The sequence below is a fragment of the Myxocyprinus asiaticus genome, chromosome 41 (assembly GCF_019703515.2).
Source record: "Myxocyprinus asiaticus isolate MX2 ecotype Aquarium Trade chromosome 41, UBuf_Myxa_2, whole genome shotgun sequence".
Taxonomy (NCBI): domain Eukaryota; kingdom Metazoa; phylum Chordata; class Actinopteri; order Cypriniformes; family Catostomidae; genus Myxocyprinus; species Myxocyprinus asiaticus.
Genome location: NC_059384.1, coordinates 12,028,087 through 12,048,400, shown reverse-complemented (window position 1 = coordinate 12,048,400; position 20,314 = coordinate 12,028,087). Strand labels below are relative to the sequence as shown.

General features: G+C 37.4%; 1 protein-coding gene across 1 annotated transcript; it reads right to left on the bottom strand.

The window, feature by feature from the left end:
• Positions 1–133: 133 nt before the first annotated feature.
• LOC127431614 (probable cationic amino acid transporter) lies at positions 134–19,315 on the bottom strand. Its single transcript, XM_051682123.1, has 8 exons — positions 19,214–19,315; positions 11,103–11,645; positions 9,000–9,236; positions 7,581–7,798; positions 7,319–7,465; positions 6,014–6,222; positions 4,843–5,693; positions 134–2,859 (listed from the first exon to the last, which is right to left on the bottom strand). The coding sequence occupies exons 2-8, from the start codon at positions 11,398–11,400 to the stop codon at positions 2,525–2,527; spliced, it is 2,295 nt and encodes a 764-aa protein (XP_051538083.1). The 5' UTR covers positions 11,401–11,645; positions 19,214–19,315; the 3' UTR covers positions 134–2,524.
• Between the last annotated feature and the right edge of the window lie 999 nt (positions 19,316–20,314).

Sequence of the window (20,314 nt, the reverse complement as noted above, 5' to 3'; positions counted from 1 at the left end):
TAGCATGTCACACTGCCATTGTTGGGTTTATTCTAATTACTTTTTAAGTAATGAAAGTAGTGCAGCACATTACATTTCTAATTCTTGTAATCAGATTACAGTTACTGACTTTCAGCATAAGTTAACTTTAAGTACATATGTTACACATAGTTTTTCTTAAAAAATATTATGTAGAATGCATTTTAAAACATGAATTACATCTGAAGAACATCAGTTTGCATTTCTGCGACATTTTAAGGGTGTGTGCCCCCTAACAAGACAATGAACAAGGAGAAAATATAGACATTATTTTGAATTTGTTGAGCAAAAAAAAAAAGTTTCTGTGAAAAGTGTTTTAGAAAGTAACGTAAAAGTAATTAGTAATGTGATTACAGATTACCTAATGAAAAAAGTAATGTCAGTAATCTGATAACAATTTCAGAGTAGTAATTAGTCATTTGTACTGAATAATGTTTTTTGAGAAATTTACCTAAAACTGCATACTGCAAGACATTGCTGTCACTGCTTAAAATGTCATGTTATCTGCCCGTGTGTTAATATTACATTCTTTAGATACACATTTTTTTTATTTATTTTTTGCATAATAAGCAGAGGTATTAGCTCAGCCTCACAGCCTTCACAAATGTCTTTTAGCCTAGCATGTGTTAGATGAACACTTGCACTGTCAGACAGACAGACAAACAGAAAGACAGGAAACCAGTGTTGCTGAATGACCAGATGTCATCTGCACTGTTTCCTGAAGAGCTCGTCGTAGCATCCTGTACACAACCTCCCAGGACCTCAGCATTTTAAATTAGAGAAAAAATATCTACAAGAGGAAAACTGATCATTATTCAAGTGTCATTTTACTCATGTGGCCAGTGAATGATTCATTTTAGTAATGCATTAGTGGATCCTCCCTGCACTCTCTTCGGGACTGTGAGAACATAACAGTTCTTAGAATATCCAATATGTTGTGCATTTTGATTGTGTTAAGTGAAATGTTTTAAAATTATTGTAATTCTCCGGACCCAGCTGTGACATGCTGTCTCAGGTTACACCAATTTAGTGTGTCTAATCTGAATGAAAACATGAGACCACAGAATACTCTTTGTAAAACTCAAATCGTTATGATTGTTATAGCTGATGACACAAAAAAAGACAACATTTGTGTTTGTACAATATAATAATTATAATATTTAATTTTAAATATATCTGTATATTCTTTCCAAACAAATGTAGATCTTGATCTCTCAGTGTATTTACATGTGTTCTGAATCAGAATGATTTTACGCACATAGCTCTAAGGAAGAAATGTAAATATCCTCATGCAAAATTAAACAAGGGGGAAACCACAAGAGTAAGACATTTCTACAAACCAACATAGAGAAAGAATTTGATATCAGTGTCGCAAAATATTTTGAGAGCTATTAAGCTTAAGCAGGGAGCCAATCATAATATTTCCCTCCAAATTCTAGGGAGAGCTTGAGACTTTCAATCAAACACAGCTGTGGAGACAGTGTAAGGTGAAAAGTCTACTCAATGCATCAAGAAAGTTTCTGTTCATGTAGAGGTATCCTGAGTTTTTCATAGAGAAGACAATATGTTTTGAGAGGGTTTAGGATCTTAAACTAGCAACATACAATAAACAACGGCTCTAAAAGTAATGAAATACTCTTTAGAGTACTGGGTAAATATTGTATATTGTAATATTGTATAAATAAAGTACACAGCGCAATTGAAACCCAGTAGTTGTAAACCAACATTCAAACAGCAGTTCACATCAGTCAGACAGATATTTTTGATTTTAGTAGAACAACAAGTCAAGGTATTTAAAGGCACTATTTAAGCCTAAGTCAAAAATGAACTGGTCTGCTCTATACTATTTGCATGTCTAAACTCCTTCTAGATATGTCACATATCTGTCACAAGGTGCAAGGTATTTGATGAGAACATTCAAAAACAAATCAATATAAATGTTCAAATTAGTTGACTAAGAAATACACTCAAACATGTTTTTAATAACTAATAAACCAGATATGATTGGGAAAACCTAGCAAATCCATCAGTGACCATGATTTTGCCAAGAAAGACTAGTTCCTTTGTCTTGGAATAAACTTTCTGTCAAATAAAACACACTAACCCTAACAATAAAAGGGATAGTTCACCCAAAAATTCAAATCCATATGATTTTTTGATTGTATGAAGATGCAATGGAAGTAAAAAGTGACCAAGGCTATCATACTGCCTTGGTATCTCCATTTGTGTTCCACAGAAGAAAGAAAGTCATATGGGTTTGGAACAACATGAGGGTGAGTAAAAGATGACTGAATTTTCATTTTGGGTGAACTATCCCTAAAATCAGAAGGAAATGAAAGGTGGATAAAAATGTTGTTCATTCCCCAACCCCAGATCTAAATCCTGACCCTAAAAATCTGATTAGTTGATAGAAATGTTATTCCAGGACCAACAAGGATGTTGATCCAGGAACACATCATATCTGGCCAAATCATGGTCACCCAAATCCATCCTCTTTCGAGATAGCTCACTCAGGTGAATATTCTTCATTGACAAGCTCCTCAAAGCCTTTGTTGGTCCTGCCTTTGCTTCTGGAATTGTGACTGTTAGGAGGATAGACATAGGAGGATCTATGTTCATCATATTGATTCTGGTTCTGATAGCCGCTCTCCTCAGCTGCCCAACCTTGGTACCGTCCCTCATCTCCATCGTCCTCTTGAGGATGGAAGTCTTCATCAACATTGAAGCTGTCATCGACTTCTGCATCATACCTCTGGTAAGAGCTGGCATGAGCTTCTTCCTCTCTTGCACCGAGTTCCAGGGAGCTGTTCCACATCCCGTAACTAAAGTAGATCAGTACACCTGTGGGGAGAAAGAGCAGAGATAGTGGGCATAGTTAAAGGCATAGTTATCTCCAAAATAAACATTCTGTCATCATTCACTCAGCCTCATGCTGTTCCCATCCAGTGTGTTTTCTTCTGTGGAACACAAAATTAGATACCAAGGCAACATATTACTCTCAGTCACCATTCACTTTCATTGCATCTTTTTTCCATACAATGAAAGTGAATGGTAACTGAGGCTAACATTCTGCTTAACATCTTTTGAGATCGATGGAAGAAAGTAATGGTACATTCACATCATGTCAGAGTTACTGTAATTACATGACAACTCTGAGATTCTATTCAGAGTTGTTCAGTCCTCTGAATTTATTGGTTTCTATGGTAACACTCATAATGCCAAAATGGAACCATGTGTGGCTTTGTAGCTGATTACAGCAAAATAATTAATCATTACATTAATTTATTAATTCACCTCTGTATGTTCCTGTAAAAAGTTTAACAACAAAGCGTACCAGGTAAGAGTGGCTATAATACAACTTTATATCAAACAGAAATACTGTATATGTACACTACCTTGAACTGTTGAGGCTGATGCCATTTTGGACAAATTACATGACTTCACGACAGTCAAGTCAGAGCTTTCATAGTATTCCAAGTTTACAACTTGTAATTAGTAGTTTTACGAAGACGTGAGCGGTTTTTGTAATTCGTAATTACGGTAATTCCGACATGACGTGAACGCACCATGAAGTCACGTCCACACTAATCTGTTTTTGAGTGGATGAGAGCAAAATTTAATAAATGTAGCAAAATCAATGTTTTTTTTTTTGTTTTTTTTTAACTGAAAACGTATTAGTGTGGACAGCCTAAGTCACATGGGTTTGGAACAACATGAGGGTGAGTAAATGACAGAATGTCTTTATGAATTATCCCTTTAAGGCCAAAAACCCACTCTATGCAAGTATGCAAATGCAGACGCAAGTGCTTGGCCCATCGTACATACTCAGTGTGCCTTCTTACCATGCCGTTAGCAAATGACAATAATCACAAAGGCTATAATGTCAAAAGTCTACTACTACACCAGATGTTATTATTCAGGTAGCTAACTATAAAGTTTCAACAGCTTAAAGGGATAGTTCACGCAAAAAAGAAAATTCCCTCATCATTTACTCACTGTCATGCCATCTCAGATGTGTATGACTTTCTTTCTTCTGCTGAACACAAATTTTGTGTTCAGATTTTTAGAAGAATAGTTCAGCTCTGTAGGTCCATAGACTGCAAGTGAACTGGTTCCAACATTTTGAAGCTCAAAAAAGCACATAAAGGCAGCATAAAAGTAATCCATATGACTCCAGTGGTCAAATCCATATCTTCAGAAGAAATATGATATCAATATTTAAGTCTTTTTTAACAATCAATCCTCACTTTAACTTTCACATTTTTCTTCTTTTGGCAATTCGCATTCTTCATGCATATCGTCACCTACTGGTCAAGGAGGAGAATTTATAGTAAAAAAGACTTAAAAATCGATTTGTTTATCACCCACATTTATCAAATCGCTTCTGAAGATATGGATTTAACTACTGGAGTCTTATGGATTACTTTTATGCTGCCTTTATGTGCTTTTCGGATCTTCAAAGTCCACCATTCACTTGCATTGTATGGACCTACATTTGTTTGTTTTTTAAATCGTCATTTGTGTTCAGCAGAAGAAAGTCATACACATCTGGAATAGCATGAGGGTGAGTAAATTATAAGCAAATAAAAAATTTTGAGTGAACTATCCCTTTAACTAACTTAATCAGATACAAACTTTCTTCAAACCGTTGCCTCGCCATGACCTCAAAGTTGACCTGAAACAGAAAACTGACCGTAGCAGAATTTTGGTTAAAAATTTGAATTTTAGAAACACTTCGAGTTTACGGAGTTAGAAGCATTTGCATTCACATACTTGCGCAGAGTATGTTTCAGGACATACAATATAAGAGGAGATGTGGCCTACCTAGTAAACACCATACTACAAAGCGCACCCAGGTGATGCTGGACAGTTTTAGCATGAGGTAAATATTCACCAGTATTGCAGCTGTGGGCACATAGGGAACACAAGGTGCCATGTATGGCAGCTTTGTAGGATTCTCCGGCTGCCGAAGAATAATGATAACCAAAGTAAACATAAGGACAATTACAATCAGTATAAAAGGCATTATAGCCCAGCGGGCTCCCCCTGAAACCCGATCGAAACCATAGATGACTAGAGTCCAGAGAAAGAAGGTCAGGACAAAGAAAAGGAGGACACAGGAAGTGACAGTGCGTCCTGTTGCAGGCGTGGGCTTTTCGCCTGAGTTCGGCAGGCCCAAGCGCATCCGTAGAGTGTAATAGTGCAGTCCTAATGCGCGTTTCAAGAGGCTCGTCAGGGTGCCATCAGAGTCATCTACCTCTATACCGTTCTCTCCAACACCATAACGAGAGCTCTCTGATTGGTAGCCCCCAGAGTCCAACTTTCCAATTGGCGTTTCATCATCTCTCATTGAGGGGTGATCACTATACTGTTCCCCACCATCGTTCATGGGTGAGTGCATGTTTTTCTCACTAGCTTCCATCATTTCCTCCTTCCTCTTTCTTTCTTCCTCTTCCTCCTCAGTTAGGAAGCTGGTGAAGCCATCTCTATCAGGCTGATATCGTAAAAGCAACACGCAGACCGAGACCAGCGTGTAGGCCAGAAGTGTACCGATGGACATCATCTCAATCAGGTCCCTCAGACTAACCAGGAGAGCCAACAGAGCAGCCAGAGACCCTGATACAGCACAGGCTATCACGGGGGTCTCTGTCTGGGGACTCACAAAGGACAGGAACCTGGAATACCCATAAATAGACTTTATTAGGGATGAAATTAATGTGGACATACCAGTATTACAAGCAGGACAAAAAGGAACCCACACACCAGTGTTTGGTGTAACATGACTAGAAAGTAATTTGTTTAAGTAATCTCATTATATTAGCTAACGTTTCAAATATGATATATCCGCAACAGTTTGCAATAGAAAATAACATTACTTTTACTGCATAAAACTCAAAATGTGTTTCTGGGTCAAAGTGACTCAAAGCGAAGTCACAATTACATATATCTCATACAGTGTGAACGGCCCCTGACCCAAGCATTGCCACACATCTACCTGAAGAGCAGACCATCTCCTGCCATGGCATAGATGACTCTGGGCATGGGAAACAGGGATCCCAGAAGGCTAACTGTGAGTCCTGCAACAGCTCCCACGGCTACAATATACTTCCCTGCCAGGAAGCCATGTACTGCAAACATCTCCATTAGTGGAGCATCTCCATCAATTAGGTTGTATGGCACCATCAATGTCAAAATCACACTCACCTAAAATACAGAAAAACTGTTTAAAATGATTACTACCTTGCAGTTTGTCACAATACACTGCTGAAAGTTCCAGATTAGGCCAGCATGAATTTCCTTGCTGGTCCAAGCTGGTTTATGCTGATTAGTTCTGGTTTGGAAAGGAAAGGCTTTCTAGAAGTCATCTCATTCCAGATCTGCCAATTGATAAGTGTGGCTATGGTTAGCTGTTGTGGGATGACTCATTCAATTCTAAGGTACAGTCATTAATAACTGAGGTATGCTGCAATGTGAAGAACTGTTCTATGACTAATTAAATCTGTCACATTTAATGTGTCATTGCACATTTACATCCACATGTGAATGTGTAGTGCATCCCTCATGCATATATTCTTATGCAGTGTCCTGTAAATATTTGTTAAAACAAATTTGGTACTTTAACCGTAGTAGACCTTATGAAATCAAAATTGAAATGTTGTGGCTTTTAGCATATCTGTTAGCCATCTATATGCTTGTGTACTGCTAAAAGTTGTCCCAATAAATCTTTAGCAGACATAAATAAAATGGAACAAAGCTAATCTTGTGACTCATCTTGTACAGAGAGGCACATATTAATTTATGTTCAATAAAATGCTTTTTAGGATGAGAGTGTTTCCTCACGGTAATACCATCTGCAATTGACCAGCAATAGCAAATAGTTAACTGGTAATGAATTGTGCTTTTTCCGGGCTGTGACATTAAGGCTATTGGCTTTTCAAAAAATAGGACAAGCCCTTTCACATGTCTACCCCAAACTTCTGTTTTCAATGGGTCAGAACATTCAATACGAAATACAGCACCAGGAAAGAAAATTGCATTTGTAACAATTTCATGGGGTCTTTAAAGGCAAAATGTTTAAAACCATAAAAATAACTGGTAATCCTAATTCTTTTCTGTTGACTTTGTGCTCTTGAGTGAGGTACTAAGGTCTCAGAAAATTATTCACTTTACATTTCTTTGAATGGAATGCATTTTTTAAATCTTGTGTTTTTTGTTTTTTTTATAAAGTATATATATATATATAGAGAGAGAGAGAGATACACAGGTAGTGGCTCTCAGATATGAGATTCGATTTACTCACAGAGACGTATGCTGTGAGACAGGTGATGAGAGAGGCTGTTATTGCATATGGAATGGAAGTGTTGGGGCTCTTGGCCTCTTCACCTGTGGTGGCAATAATGTCAAAGCCAATGAAGGCATAGAAACAGGTTGCAGCTCCTTGCATGACCTACAGAACACATAATATTATGGGAAATTTTTTTAATTTTGCTAAACATCCCACTAAAAAAAAAAACAGAACAGTATAGTAATTAAGTCTTACACCGTATAATTAACATTCTTACCCCTGACCAGCCATATGGTAGAAACCTTCCATCCTCCCAGTTGGCTCCAGAGAGGAAGAAAAGGCTGGCCAGCACCATAAAGACCCACACAATCAAGTTGACCACATTCAGCACATTATTAAAGCTCAGTGAGTTCTTCACCCCTAAACCCACAATCACCGTCACCATCATGGCAATCAGCAGAGCCAGCAGGTCTGGGTAAGATTCCTCTCCTTTACCTGGTATGGGAAGCATGATGAAATTAATTGCTGAAAAAACTAATCTTTATTATTGCTTAAAGGGATAGTTTACCCAAAAATAAAATTCTCTAATCATTTACTCACCCTCATGCCATCCCAGATGTGTATGACTTTCTTCCTTATGCTGAACACAAATGAAGATTTTTTAGAAAAGTATCTCAGCTCTGTAGGTCTATACAATGCAAGTGAATGTTGACCAGAACTTTGAAGGACCAAAAAGCATATAAATGCAGCATAAAAGTAATCCATAGGACTCCAGTGGTTAAATCTATATCTTCAGAAGTGATATGACAGGTGTGGGTGAGAAACATCAATATTTAAGTATTTTTTACTATAAGTTCTCCTCCTTGCCCAGTAGGTGACGATATGCATGAAGAATGCGAATTGCCAAAAGAAGAAAAATGTGAAAGTTAAAGTGAGGATTGATCGTTAAAAAAGACTTAAATATTGATATAATATCACTTTCATATTCTTCTTTTGTTTTTGGTGATTCAAATTCTTTGTGCATATCGCCACCTACTGAGCAGGGAGGAGAATTCTTAGTAAAAAAGGACTTAAATATTGATCTGCTTCTCACCCACACCTGTCATATCGTTTCTGAAGATAAGGATTTATCCACTGAAATTGTTTGGATTATTTTATGCTTCCTTTATATGCTTTTTGGACTTTCAAAGTTCTGGCCACCATTCACTTGCATGAGTTGAGACCTACAGAGCTGAAATATTCTTCTGAAAATCTTAATTTGTGTTCAGCAGATGAAAGAAAGTCATACACATCTGGGATGGCATGAGGGTGAGTAAATGATGAAACAATTTTTATTTTTGGGTGAACTATCCCTTTGAGATACAGTGGCCTCAGATGTATTTGGAAACTTAAGTGACCCCTAAAAATGTATCAGTTTCATTGCATTAGATGACAAAATATCAAGCCAAACAGCATTTTTTTTTTTTTAAAGAAACCACTTTATTTTTTTATTTTTTTATTTTTATTTTTTGCTATCTAATACAATTAAACCTCTGTGTGAATGGGTAAATACTTTCTGGGACCACTACATGAGAAATCTCTGTAATGTACACTACTTTCACACATATATTTCTATAGGCTTAGACGTGGAGTTTTAATTCATTTCTGTCACTGCCATTAGTTTGTTAAGCATATGAATGGTATGAAAGACACCCACCCAGACCATTCAGCGTTCCAAGATGGTTGATCATGTAGCGGCTGATGGTGTGATTGGCTAAAGAGTCAAACATGCTGCTAAGTGCACTGGCTCCTGCTGCTGTACCAATCAGATACTCCAGGATGAGATTCCACCCAATGAAAAAGGCAACAAATTCTCCCACTGTGACATAACTGTAGGTGTAGGCGGATCCTGTTGTTTTAGGTACTCTTACGCCAAACTCAGCATAGCAGACCCCTATGTGAAAATCACTGAGGTTAGCTGTTTTACAAGTTCATAATGGACAAACACACTAAAGCTAGTCTCTTTGTTTTGGAATTTGTTTTGGACCATTTACTTCAGAGTCTTGATCACATAAATGTGGCCTTGAGACCTCTCAAGACCATATACTGTAAATATGGTCTTGGCCTGTGTCTGGATCTGGGCCTCGGTTTATGGTCTTAGACAAGACTGCAGTCAATTTCCAGTATCTTTTAATAACTCCACAAAGGGTAAAGAAGTCTGTTTGTCTCCAGTCCTCTTTGATGTTCCTCAGATTTAACAAACTTGAATGGGAGTATAACATTCTTCTTTTTTTATTTTTTTTTATTTCCATTAGAAATGGAATTTACAGTCAGGTTTACCATGTTTAGTTTTTTATTATTATTTACAATGTAAAATATCAGTTTTACTATAATGTTTTACTATAATGTATGATTTTATTTTTTATTTTGGAAGACAAATTGGAAACTGAAATTTTAGGTTAATTAAAATGGACAGCCTGGTTCTTGGACTGACACGTCTTGGTTTGGGTCTTGGGATTTGGTCTTGGTCTGTTGGTGTGGTCTTAACTCCAAATCTGGTTGACTTTCAGAGACATTTAAAAAAATACATTGTCAGAACTGTCAAAAGCTAGCTGATTAATTATTATTGCTGTGTTTTTGTGAGCCTTGTAGACCTACATTTGGAGAATTTGATTTAGAGAAAGTGATAATAAACTGCACAGCTGCCCTTAATCACAGACTGGTGGGCTTATCTAACATTGTGCACACATATGAAAAACATAAAACATGTACTGTAAAGTAGACTGCAAAGATGAGAGGCCTAAAACACCAGAACTGATATATATATATATAGCTCTGGAAAAAATTAAGAGACCACCGCAAAATGATCAGTTTCTCTGGATTTACTATTTATAGGTATGTGTTTGAGTAAAATGAAAATTTTTGTTTTATTTTATAAAGTACTGACAACATTTCTCCCAAATTCCAAATAAAAATATTGTCATTTAGAGTGTTTATTTGCAGAAAATGACAACTGGTCAAAATAACAAAAAAGATGCAGTGTTTTCAGACCTCGAATAATGCAAAGAAAACAAGTTCATATTCATTTTTAAACAACACAGTACTAATGTTATAAGGAAGAGTTCAGAAATCAATATTTAGTGGAATAACCCTGATTTTCAATCACAGCTTTCATGCATCTTGGCATGCTCTCTTCCAGTCTTTCACATTGCTGTTGGGTGACTTTATGCCACTCCTGGTGCAAAAATTCAAGCAAGTTTTCTTCCAGGATGCATGAATCAAGCCACGTACAAGGTTATCCTGGAAGAAAACTTGCTTCCTTCTGCTCTGACAATGTTCCCCAACTCTGAGGATTGTTTTTTTCCAACAGGACAATGCTCCATGCCACACAGCCAGGTCAGTCAAGGTGTGGATGGAGGACCACCGGATCAAGACCCTGTCATGACCAGCCTAATCTCCAGATCTGAACCCCATTGAAAACCCACCACATCTTACAAGCCATCAAACAAAACCGAGCTGCTTGAATTTTTGCGCCAGGAGTGGCATAAAGTCACCCAACAGCAATGTGAAAGACTGCAAATAAATGCTCTAAATGACAATATTTTTATATGGAATTTGGAAGAAATGTTGTCAGTACTTTACTGAATAAAATAAAAATGTTCATTTTACTCAAACACATACTTATAAATAGTAAATCCAGAGAAACTGATAATTTTGCAGTGGTCTCTTAAGTTTTTTCAGAGCTATATATGTATAAAACGCTAAAAAAAACTATAATTCAAAATATTAATAAATTAAATAATTAGTCATAAAGTCTCACCTGACAGAATGGATGCCAAAGCTGCAATGATGAAGGATAAGATCACTCCAGGTCCCGCCATTTCCTTAGCAACAAGCCCGGCAACTACATACATGCCAGTGCCCACGCAGCTGCCCACTCCAAGTGACACCAGATCAACTGTAGTGAGCACTCGGGCAAGCTTGGTGCCATGGAGGTCATCGGCGCCCTCTTGCATGGAGTCCACAGGTTTAGTGCGCAGGACTCGTGAGTGGAGTCCATACCAGTACAACTCCCACTCGATCCTCCTGGGGTCCAGTTTAGCAAAAACAGCACTCATCCTTCACAACAAGAACACTCAGATGAAAGAAGCGTGAAGTTTGTCCTCTGTGTCAGTGTCACCTCCCCAATCGGCCAAATGTCCCACGTTCCAGGTGTTTCCTCTGAACTTGTCTTGTATGTCTGTCTCCTGCTTTAATTGTTGCTCTCTCCTCTCTCTCTCTCTCTCTCTCTCTCTCTCTCCCTGTCTCTGTCGCACACTCTCTCTCATAAAGAACCAATGTGTTGATCAATCAGCATAGTTCTCTATACGGAACCAAAAAAGGAAGCAAGCAAAACATTTCATTCCATGGAACATTTCCCAGAATATTTTGTCTTACGTACCCCCACTGCCTAGTAAGGCTCAAGTACCCTGTCATCAACACCAAACCAGAAATGTGTTCCTTGTTAGCTCATATTATACTGAATATCATGTAGGATTATCATTAATATTAATAAATTATTATCATTAATATTAATGAATTAATATCTTTGTGACATATGGAAGACTAAGTCCATAAAATGTGTATAGTTATTATATTATTTCATAATTTAGGGGCTGGATTCACGGAAATCTTCTTAAGATAAATATACACTCACTGAGCACATTATTAGGAACACTATTTTCCTAATAAAGTGCCAGACGTGGTCTTCTGCTGTTGTAGCCCACCCGCCTCAAGATCTGATGTGTTGTTCATTCTGAGATGCTATTCTGCTCACTACAATTCTACAGAGTGGTTATCTGAGCTACCGTAGCCTTTCTGTCAGCTAGAACCAGTCTGGCCATTCTCCATTGACCTCTCTCATCAACAAGGCGTTTCTGTCCGCAGATGTTTTTTGTTGGTGGCACCATTCTGAGTAAACTCTAGAGACTGTTGTGTGTGATAATCCCAGGAGATCAGCAGTTACAGAAATACTCAAACCAGCCCGTCTGGCACCAAAAATCATGCCACGGTTGAAATGACAGAATTCAAATTTTTTCCCCCATTCTGATGGTTGATGTGAACATTAACTGAAGGTCCTGAGCCATATATATATATATATATATATATATATATATATATATATATGTGTGTAGAATTGTGTCGCAGCAGTGCAATGCATAAAATCATGCATATATATATATAAAATAATGATTAACATCAAACAAAATAGTGCCATTGATAATGCCAAAACAACCACACAGCAGCAAACAGTGATGCTGGCAGATACACAACAACATCATATTGGGTCTATTACCAAAGAGAAACATGCTACAATAGTTGAACAATAGAACGTAACCCCTATTTCTATGGTGAAATGTTGCTATGGTGGCACGTCTCATTAAACTTGCAGATTAGCATATGGGCAGCAACAGATATCCAGTGGACATTGATTTACTAATAGAGAGAACAATGTGAATAGAATGTTGTTGTTTTTCAGACAGGAGAAACAGTGCAATGGTCTGTAAATGGAAAAATATTGGTTCTGTGAGTTCGAGAATATATATTTCAAATAGAGACAAACCCTAAAGAGAAATCTAAATTTTTACATTTTCTGGAGAAAATGTGTGTGGTGCTTGCCCATGCAAAAGTCCTCACCACAATACTAAGTTGTTGTGGGTGGTTGCCAGGGCATTGCTATGCAATTGCTAGGGTGTTTTGAGAAGTTTTTAGTGTTTCTATGTGGTTGCAAGGATGTTCTGGTGGTTGCTAGGTTGTCACTTATTGGTCCAAGTAAAAAGAGCCCACCTCTAAGTCTCTATGACATTCTGGTCCTTATACATGGCTTAGGTCCTTCCTTTCAATGGGATTTTTTTCCTCTCTCTCTCTGATAGCATCACCACATCTTACTATCTTGTTTTTTTCAGTCTAATGCAGGCCTGCCTCTTATTTACACTAGCAGCAGTTGTCGTCACAGACCCACGATCTGCTGGATGTGCCTGTTGGTAATTACCAGTCCCATTGCCAGCCTCTCCCTCATTGCTCTGTCAGTGCCTTTAGGCTCGGTTTTCATGCAACCTGACATCTCTGCTTTTATCAAACCACAGGGCAAACTGAAGCATGACTGAGGTTGATTTACTAGATTATGTCAACTACAGAGGGAAATTATCCACTTACCCAGTTACCCCCCCCCCCTTTTTGAGCATAGAGCGCAAAATGACATACCCAACTTTAAATGGTTGTAATTCATGAATGCTTAGGACTACAGACCGAATTTTGGTCTCTTTTTAAAGAAGACACTTGGGAGTTTATTATGCAAGTGAAAGTTATTAATGTGAAATAAAAATAAAAAAAAGTTATAGAAGTCTACATTTATTGCAATGAAAATGTACTACACTAAACTTTCTTTTCTTAAAAAAAAAATATATATATATATATATATAATTTAAAATAGATGTGTCTCCCTAAAAATGCAAGAAAGCCATATGTCTGACCAAGATGTGTCCCAATTTTGAAGCTTAATTTTGAAAGTGTGTTTAGAAGCAATACCTAAAAATAGCTACAAGAAGACAGCAATGCTCCATTGGTGATTCCCAAGACACTTGATGAGTAAACAAATATATATTTATATATATATTTTTTATTTCAGAAATACCACTCAAACCACACTATTTGAAGACACGCTATTTTGTTGCAAAACATTATACAAGATTTTTGCTAGATTATAATTAATATAAATACCTTTATAATGCATGGTTACAATGTAAGTGTTACTTACAGTGGAAGACAGCAACTATCTACATTTATAACAAACATAAATATATATATTTTTCTGCCATAAATTATATGATGTTTGTTTGTCACTAAATAAAACAATAAAATGATCCTATGAGCCCCTACGTGGGAATGGATAAGTGCGTGTAAATAATGTGATGTAATGAGGGCATGTGCCTTTAGCCTGTAAGCTGGTCTGAGCCGCCGAACCAATTATCTTCAAAACTGCGTGGAACTTATTCAAATCTATCTGTATTGCAGTATTTTTGCATATATTTTGGGCCCAATCGGTCATGGCATAGCAACTCTACAATGGCTACTTTTGACCTCTGAGCCACTCCTCTGGATCTCTCCAACTGAAAACACTGGCTGTGTCTCGTTTGGAAGGCTATGTCCTCCGGATGTCGCATTTGTCGGCCGCATATGTCATCGAGGCTGTCTCGTTTCATAAAAGCGAGTAGGACACTTCGAATGCAGCCCTCGAATGTGACGACCTTTCACAGGAATTCGGAGGATGAATGAGGTGTATCCTTCGTGGGCACTCACAACCCACAATTCTTTGCTTCAATGGAAATGTCTAAAAAAAATAACACCAATTTGCCCGTTAATATGATGTTCAAACGCAAGGAACGTTAATTCCCAAGTTGAAGTACCTCAGTAGATGGGTGCAGAGTATATAATATGTATAATTATATTAATATATAATTAAATTATTAAACTAAAACTACACCCGTAAAATCTATTTTCTTTTCTCTCTACATCATTATAACGCTCCTAAAATGTACCTCATACATTCCCTTCCAAAGGGAATGTTCCCTTCTCATTCAAAGCGCTCGCCCTTCTTAAAGAGTGGCGTGCTGTCATAGCAACCATGTTACGTTCTGTTTCCATTTGTCCTGTGAAGGCCATCTGTTTAAACGAGACTTGTTTAAAGGAGGACGCTCTGTATACTGCAGCCTTCAAAGGACGCGTCTTACCTAGCATGCAGCCTTTGAAACGAGACACAGCTACTGGCTGTGTCTCGTTTGGAAGGCTGCGTCCTCCGGAGGTCGCATTTGTCAGCCGCATATGTCATCGAGGCTGTCTCATTTCAGAAAAGCGAGTAGGACACTCTGAATGCAGCCTTCGAATGCGACCTTCTATCACGGGAATTCGGAGGATGCATGAGGCGTATCCTTCGTGGGCACTCACAACGCACAATTCTTTGCTTCATCAGAAATGTCTAAAAAAAAAATGACTCCAATTTGCCCGTAAATATGATGTTCAAACGCAAGTAATGTTAATTCCCAAGTTGAAGTACCTCAGTAGATGGGTGTAGAGTATATAATGTTTAATTATATTAATATATCATTAAAATATAGTATTATAGACTAAAAGTACACCTGTAAAATCTATTTTCTTTTCTCTTTACATCATTATAACTCTCCTAAAATGTACCTCATACGTTCCCTTCTTACTCAAAGCGCTCGCGCTTGTTAAAATGTGGCGTGCTGTCATAGCAACCATGTTACGTTACGTTTCCGTTTGTCCTACGAAGGCCGTTTCGTTTAAACGAGGCTTGTTTAAAGGAGGATGCTCGGTATACTGCAGCCTTCAAAGGACGCATCCTACCTAGCACGCAGCCATCGAAACGAGACACCGCTTGTAGGTGACGTCAATGTTTTAGATTGAACAAGGCCAACCCCTCTAACCATAGAAACGTCATACCATTGGCTACATGGCCTGCCAATCAAATGTTGACTAGAGATCCATTGGCCGGGTCCATCCATTGAAATGGACAATGCGCATTTGAACAAGATTTGGATACGCCTTGGTGCCTCTGAACTGGTTTGAATGACAGCTCCGGCTGTGAATCACAGAGAGATTAGAGGGTGGGTTCAAATAACGTGGAAGAGTCCACAGAATAGGGGTGACATCGATGATGATTGATACAATAGGTATTTTAAATGATATTTATTGAAAACTGACATGATATTTTACATGATGACACAAGTAAAGAATGATCGGTCGTCTTTTCCCCCAAATTTTGTCCAAATTTTCGCTATTTTGGATAAAATGGCCTAGTCCATTTTCATCTGTGAACCCCTTACATTGAAGTGTATGCTGGTTTTCCTACCATAATCCGATCGGATCACAACAAGAGGATATGAAAGAAAAGAAATGTCGCTCCCATGTCTCATGTTTAAAAAAAAAAAAAATCCACTCTCTCAGCATTTTACACTCGGCGCTCCTCCAATCAGATTTTATATATATATATATATATATATCGGTATATATATATATTCTTCTTTTTTTCAATTTGTGCATTTGTTAAAAGCAATATGGGGCGGCCTGTGTGTTGCAAACTTTGTAGACTGCCCAACCAATCACAAAACAGCACCAGAAATGTGTAGTGTTTTTCTATTTTTGTCAATGGTAATAAGAGATATTTTTGTGCAATGTATGGGTTTTTAGTGCCCATAGAAGCCTGGTGCTGTCTCAGTGTGTAGTGACCATTTGGCTGCTATTAATGTATCACAGGCTCCCTCTCCCTCCACATCAGCTCCCCAAAATCGCGCTGCGGGTGTTCGTGAAGTACTGGGCCTGAATTATGAAGTAGAGGTTCTGTCCCTTCGATCATAGACTATTTTTATTACAATTACCAAAAAACAAAAAACACTAACATTGCCAAATATCTGATTTACCTTTGGTTGCTTTCAAAGTTTTGTTTGTAACTTTCTTTAATAAAGCGTTAACATTCATAGCACTAAGAGACTTTCCGCTGCATGGAGCACAAGGAAGAATCTGTATGACTCAATCTTGCGCCTGTACATCGTTAATTGTTTTGTTGCTCTTGCGCAATAGACGAATAACACGAATAACACTCTTTACCTTAAATACATGAACGTCTACGTCCACGCGTCTTACATCTCTTATGCATCTTTTTACAGTGCTGTGATAGTTTTTTGTTTATTGTTTGTCATTGCTTTTTAAACTACTCTATTTTTGCCATGAAAATAACCTTTGGTGCATACATGGCATTACCTTCCATCCATCCATCCAAATTCCTGTGTTCCCTAAATGACTTTACACATATAGTTTCACTGGTAAAAATATTATTAACCTTTACTATCCTACAAAGGCCATACTCATTAACTAACACTGAAACTGAGAAAAATGGCTTGAATTATTTTGAAGTGGATTTTGTTATTGCATTTTCACACAATGGCTTCTCTTAATTTCAGCAAATGAGACAAACTCGTTTGTCACCGGACAGATCATAAGAGACCTGTTTCAGTCAGAACTCAATTTTTGCGTTTTGCCTTTGCAGGGCAGTATCATTGCTTATTACATTTCTGTCAAACAGAAAGAATTGTCATCATTTAATATTATATAATTACTTCTTTAAGCAGTATCCCATCTGTGTCAAATTTCAGGATCTTAATCTTATATGTTATTGATCTCTCCATCTAATATATTTCCTTTCACTCCATCCTTATTTTCCGCCTTGATATTATTTCTCTCCACGCCCTCCTTGCAATTGTGGGGACTCTAATTTGTTTTTGTAATTTGCTTTAAGGCTGTAATTCTAATTGATCTAAAAGTGTATTGCTTTTTTTATTTTTTTATTAGTAATGGAGGGAGTATACTTAGTTCAATCTTATGAGTCAAGTCAAATTAGTTTATTTGTATAGCGCTTTTCACAACAGCAGTTGTTTCAAAGCAGCTGTACATGAAATTATGCTATAACAGAAAATGAATGAATATAATGCTAATATTAGTTACTGTTTGTTTAGAACTATTAGTGGTTAAAATGAGTAAACTAAGTGTGTATGATTATATACAATGTTTATCAGTTTATTTTTTTCAATATATTTTTTAATATGGGGGAAAAGTGTAAAATATGGTTATATTGGGTCGTATGATCTTGACAATTACGTCATGTTACGACAATTAAAGGCATTAAATTAGAGGGGGCCTAGGTAGCTCAAGGAGTATTGACGCTGACTACCACCCCTGGAAAAGCCAGTTACAATCCAGGGTGTGATGAGTGACCCCAGCCAGGTCTCCTAAGCAACCAAATTGGCCCGGTTGCTAGGGAGGGTAGAGTCACATGGGGTAACCTCCTCGTGGTCGCTATAATGTGGTTCGCTCTCAATGGGGCGCGTGGTAAGTTGTGCATAGATCTCGGAGAGTAGCATGAGCCTCCACATGCAGGTCAAGATTACGATCAAAGAACATATTTCAAATCAACAGTAAAATCTGACGACAGTGGTATCATAAATTGTGCTTCTTTACCTCAGATGACGCTAAAAAAAAAACGCAATTTAGCTAACATAGTATAGCTAATGCGCATGCGCGTTCTCGAGTTTATTGACAGGCTCTTTTACCTTCAAGGCGGGACTTCCTTTCTACATCCGTTTTGACCGTTGGGCGTTCCAAGAGGCCCGTCTCTGCTGAATGGACCCTTTTCACACGTCCGCATTCACGAAGCAGAAAGAGTATAAGTACTTGATATTAAATTAGTTAATTTCAATTATTAAATTAACACTGTAATTACATTAGTTTATAATATCTGAACTCCTCTGAAACGACTTTCAGCACCTTGGTCAGTTCCACCGTGCAACTCCCGTGACATCGAGCAACGATACTCAAATTAATAAAAAACAAATATTATTCTCTTCTTTAATCCTCAATAGGTTACTAGCACCGATATATACAACAAATGACCAAATTAAACTAAAACGCTTTCTTTGTCTAGTTTCATCTACTCCAAAACATCCTAATAAATAGAATCAGAGACGTAAAATCATCTAAATGGTCAAACCTGTACAACTTTTCAATATGTGTATATATATATATATATATATATATATATATATATATATATATATATATATATATATATATATATATATATTGATGAGGGTCTTCTGAGGCTGGTCAATGGAGATCTGAAAGGTTTTATAGACGACCTGTGGAGCACCATTGCGAATACAATTTGCACCAACCTGAGACAGAGCCAAAGATAAGCTTCCAACTGCTTCTAGTGGTAAAACAAATACCTCTATATTTTTCTTACTCTCTGAAAAAGAAACAGAGGTGTCCAGTTTCAAATTGAAAACAGTTTTACCTGGCAAAAAAAGAGGCAAAACTCACCAGTGGGGATTTTAAAATGTATACTCCATTATGTCCAGCGGTAAGGAAAGCTTATGGAGACAGCAGAGAACATAACGCGGAGACGTTGTGAATTATTTAGCCGCTTCTCCGTGTGATCAGAGGAAAGTTCATTATTAAAAGATGTGTCCGCCATTCAACAGCTGCCTACGTCAAAGCTTCCCTGACTGTTGTAGATTGTCATACTCTGTGAGGTCAGTGTGGACTACACTCTACATTTCCCTGGTGAGATTGATGATATTATAGGCTACATTAAAGGAATAGTTCACCCAAAAATGAAAATTCTTTCATCATTTACTCACCCTCATGCCATCCCAGATGTGTATGACTTTCTTTCTTCTACTGAACACAAAGCTTTTTAGAAGAATATCGCTGCTCTGTAGGTCCATACAATGCAAGTGGATGGTGACCAGAACTTTGAATCTTTAAAAGTCACATAAAGGCAGCATATAAGTAATCCACAAGACTCCAGTGGTTAAATCCATGTCTTCAGAAGCAATATGATAGGTGTGAGTGAGAAACATATCAATATTTAAGTTCCTTTTTAATATAAATTCATCTCCCTTCCCAGTAGGTGGCGATATGCACAAAGAATGTGAATTGACAAAAAACGAAAGAAGAAGAATGCAAAAGTGAAAGTGAGGGTGGAGATTTATAGTAAGATAAGACTTAAATATGTATCTATTTCTCATCCATATCTGTTATATCACTTCTGAAGATATGGATTTAACCACTGGAGTCATATGGATTACTTTTATGCTGATTTATGTGATTTTTGTAGATTCAAAGTTCTGGCCACCATTCACTTACATTGTATGGACCTACAGAGATATTTTTCTTAAAAATCTTCGTTTGTGTTCTGTAGAAGAAAGGAAGTCATACACATTTGAGATGGCAGGAGGGTAAGTAAATTATGAGAACATTTTCATTTTTAGCTTTTTCCCCTAAACACAAATAGCCTGAGATGGTTTTAAGTTTAGATGTGGGTCTTTCCTTAAGGATGTGTTCATATAATGCACAATATAAGTGCATACCCTGAAAGAAAAACATGTTGTATTTTGTTTTGTGTTTCTGTGAGCTTTA

Excerpts from the sequence above, each read along its gene's own strand:
- LOC127431614 (XM_051682123.1), bottom strand. The coding sequence starts at position 11,400 with ATGAGTGCTGTTTTTGCTAAACTGGACCCCAGGAGGATCGAGTGGGAG. Across the intron at positions 7,466-7,580 it reads TACCATATGGCTGGTCAGGG|GTCATGCAAGGAGCTGCAAC; the intron begins GTAAGAATGTTA and ends TGTGTTCTGTAG. Across the intron at positions 5,694-6,013 it reads GGAGATGGTCTGCTCTTCAG|GTTCCTGTCCTTTGTGAGTC; the intron begins GTAGATGTGTGG and ends TGGGTATTCCAG.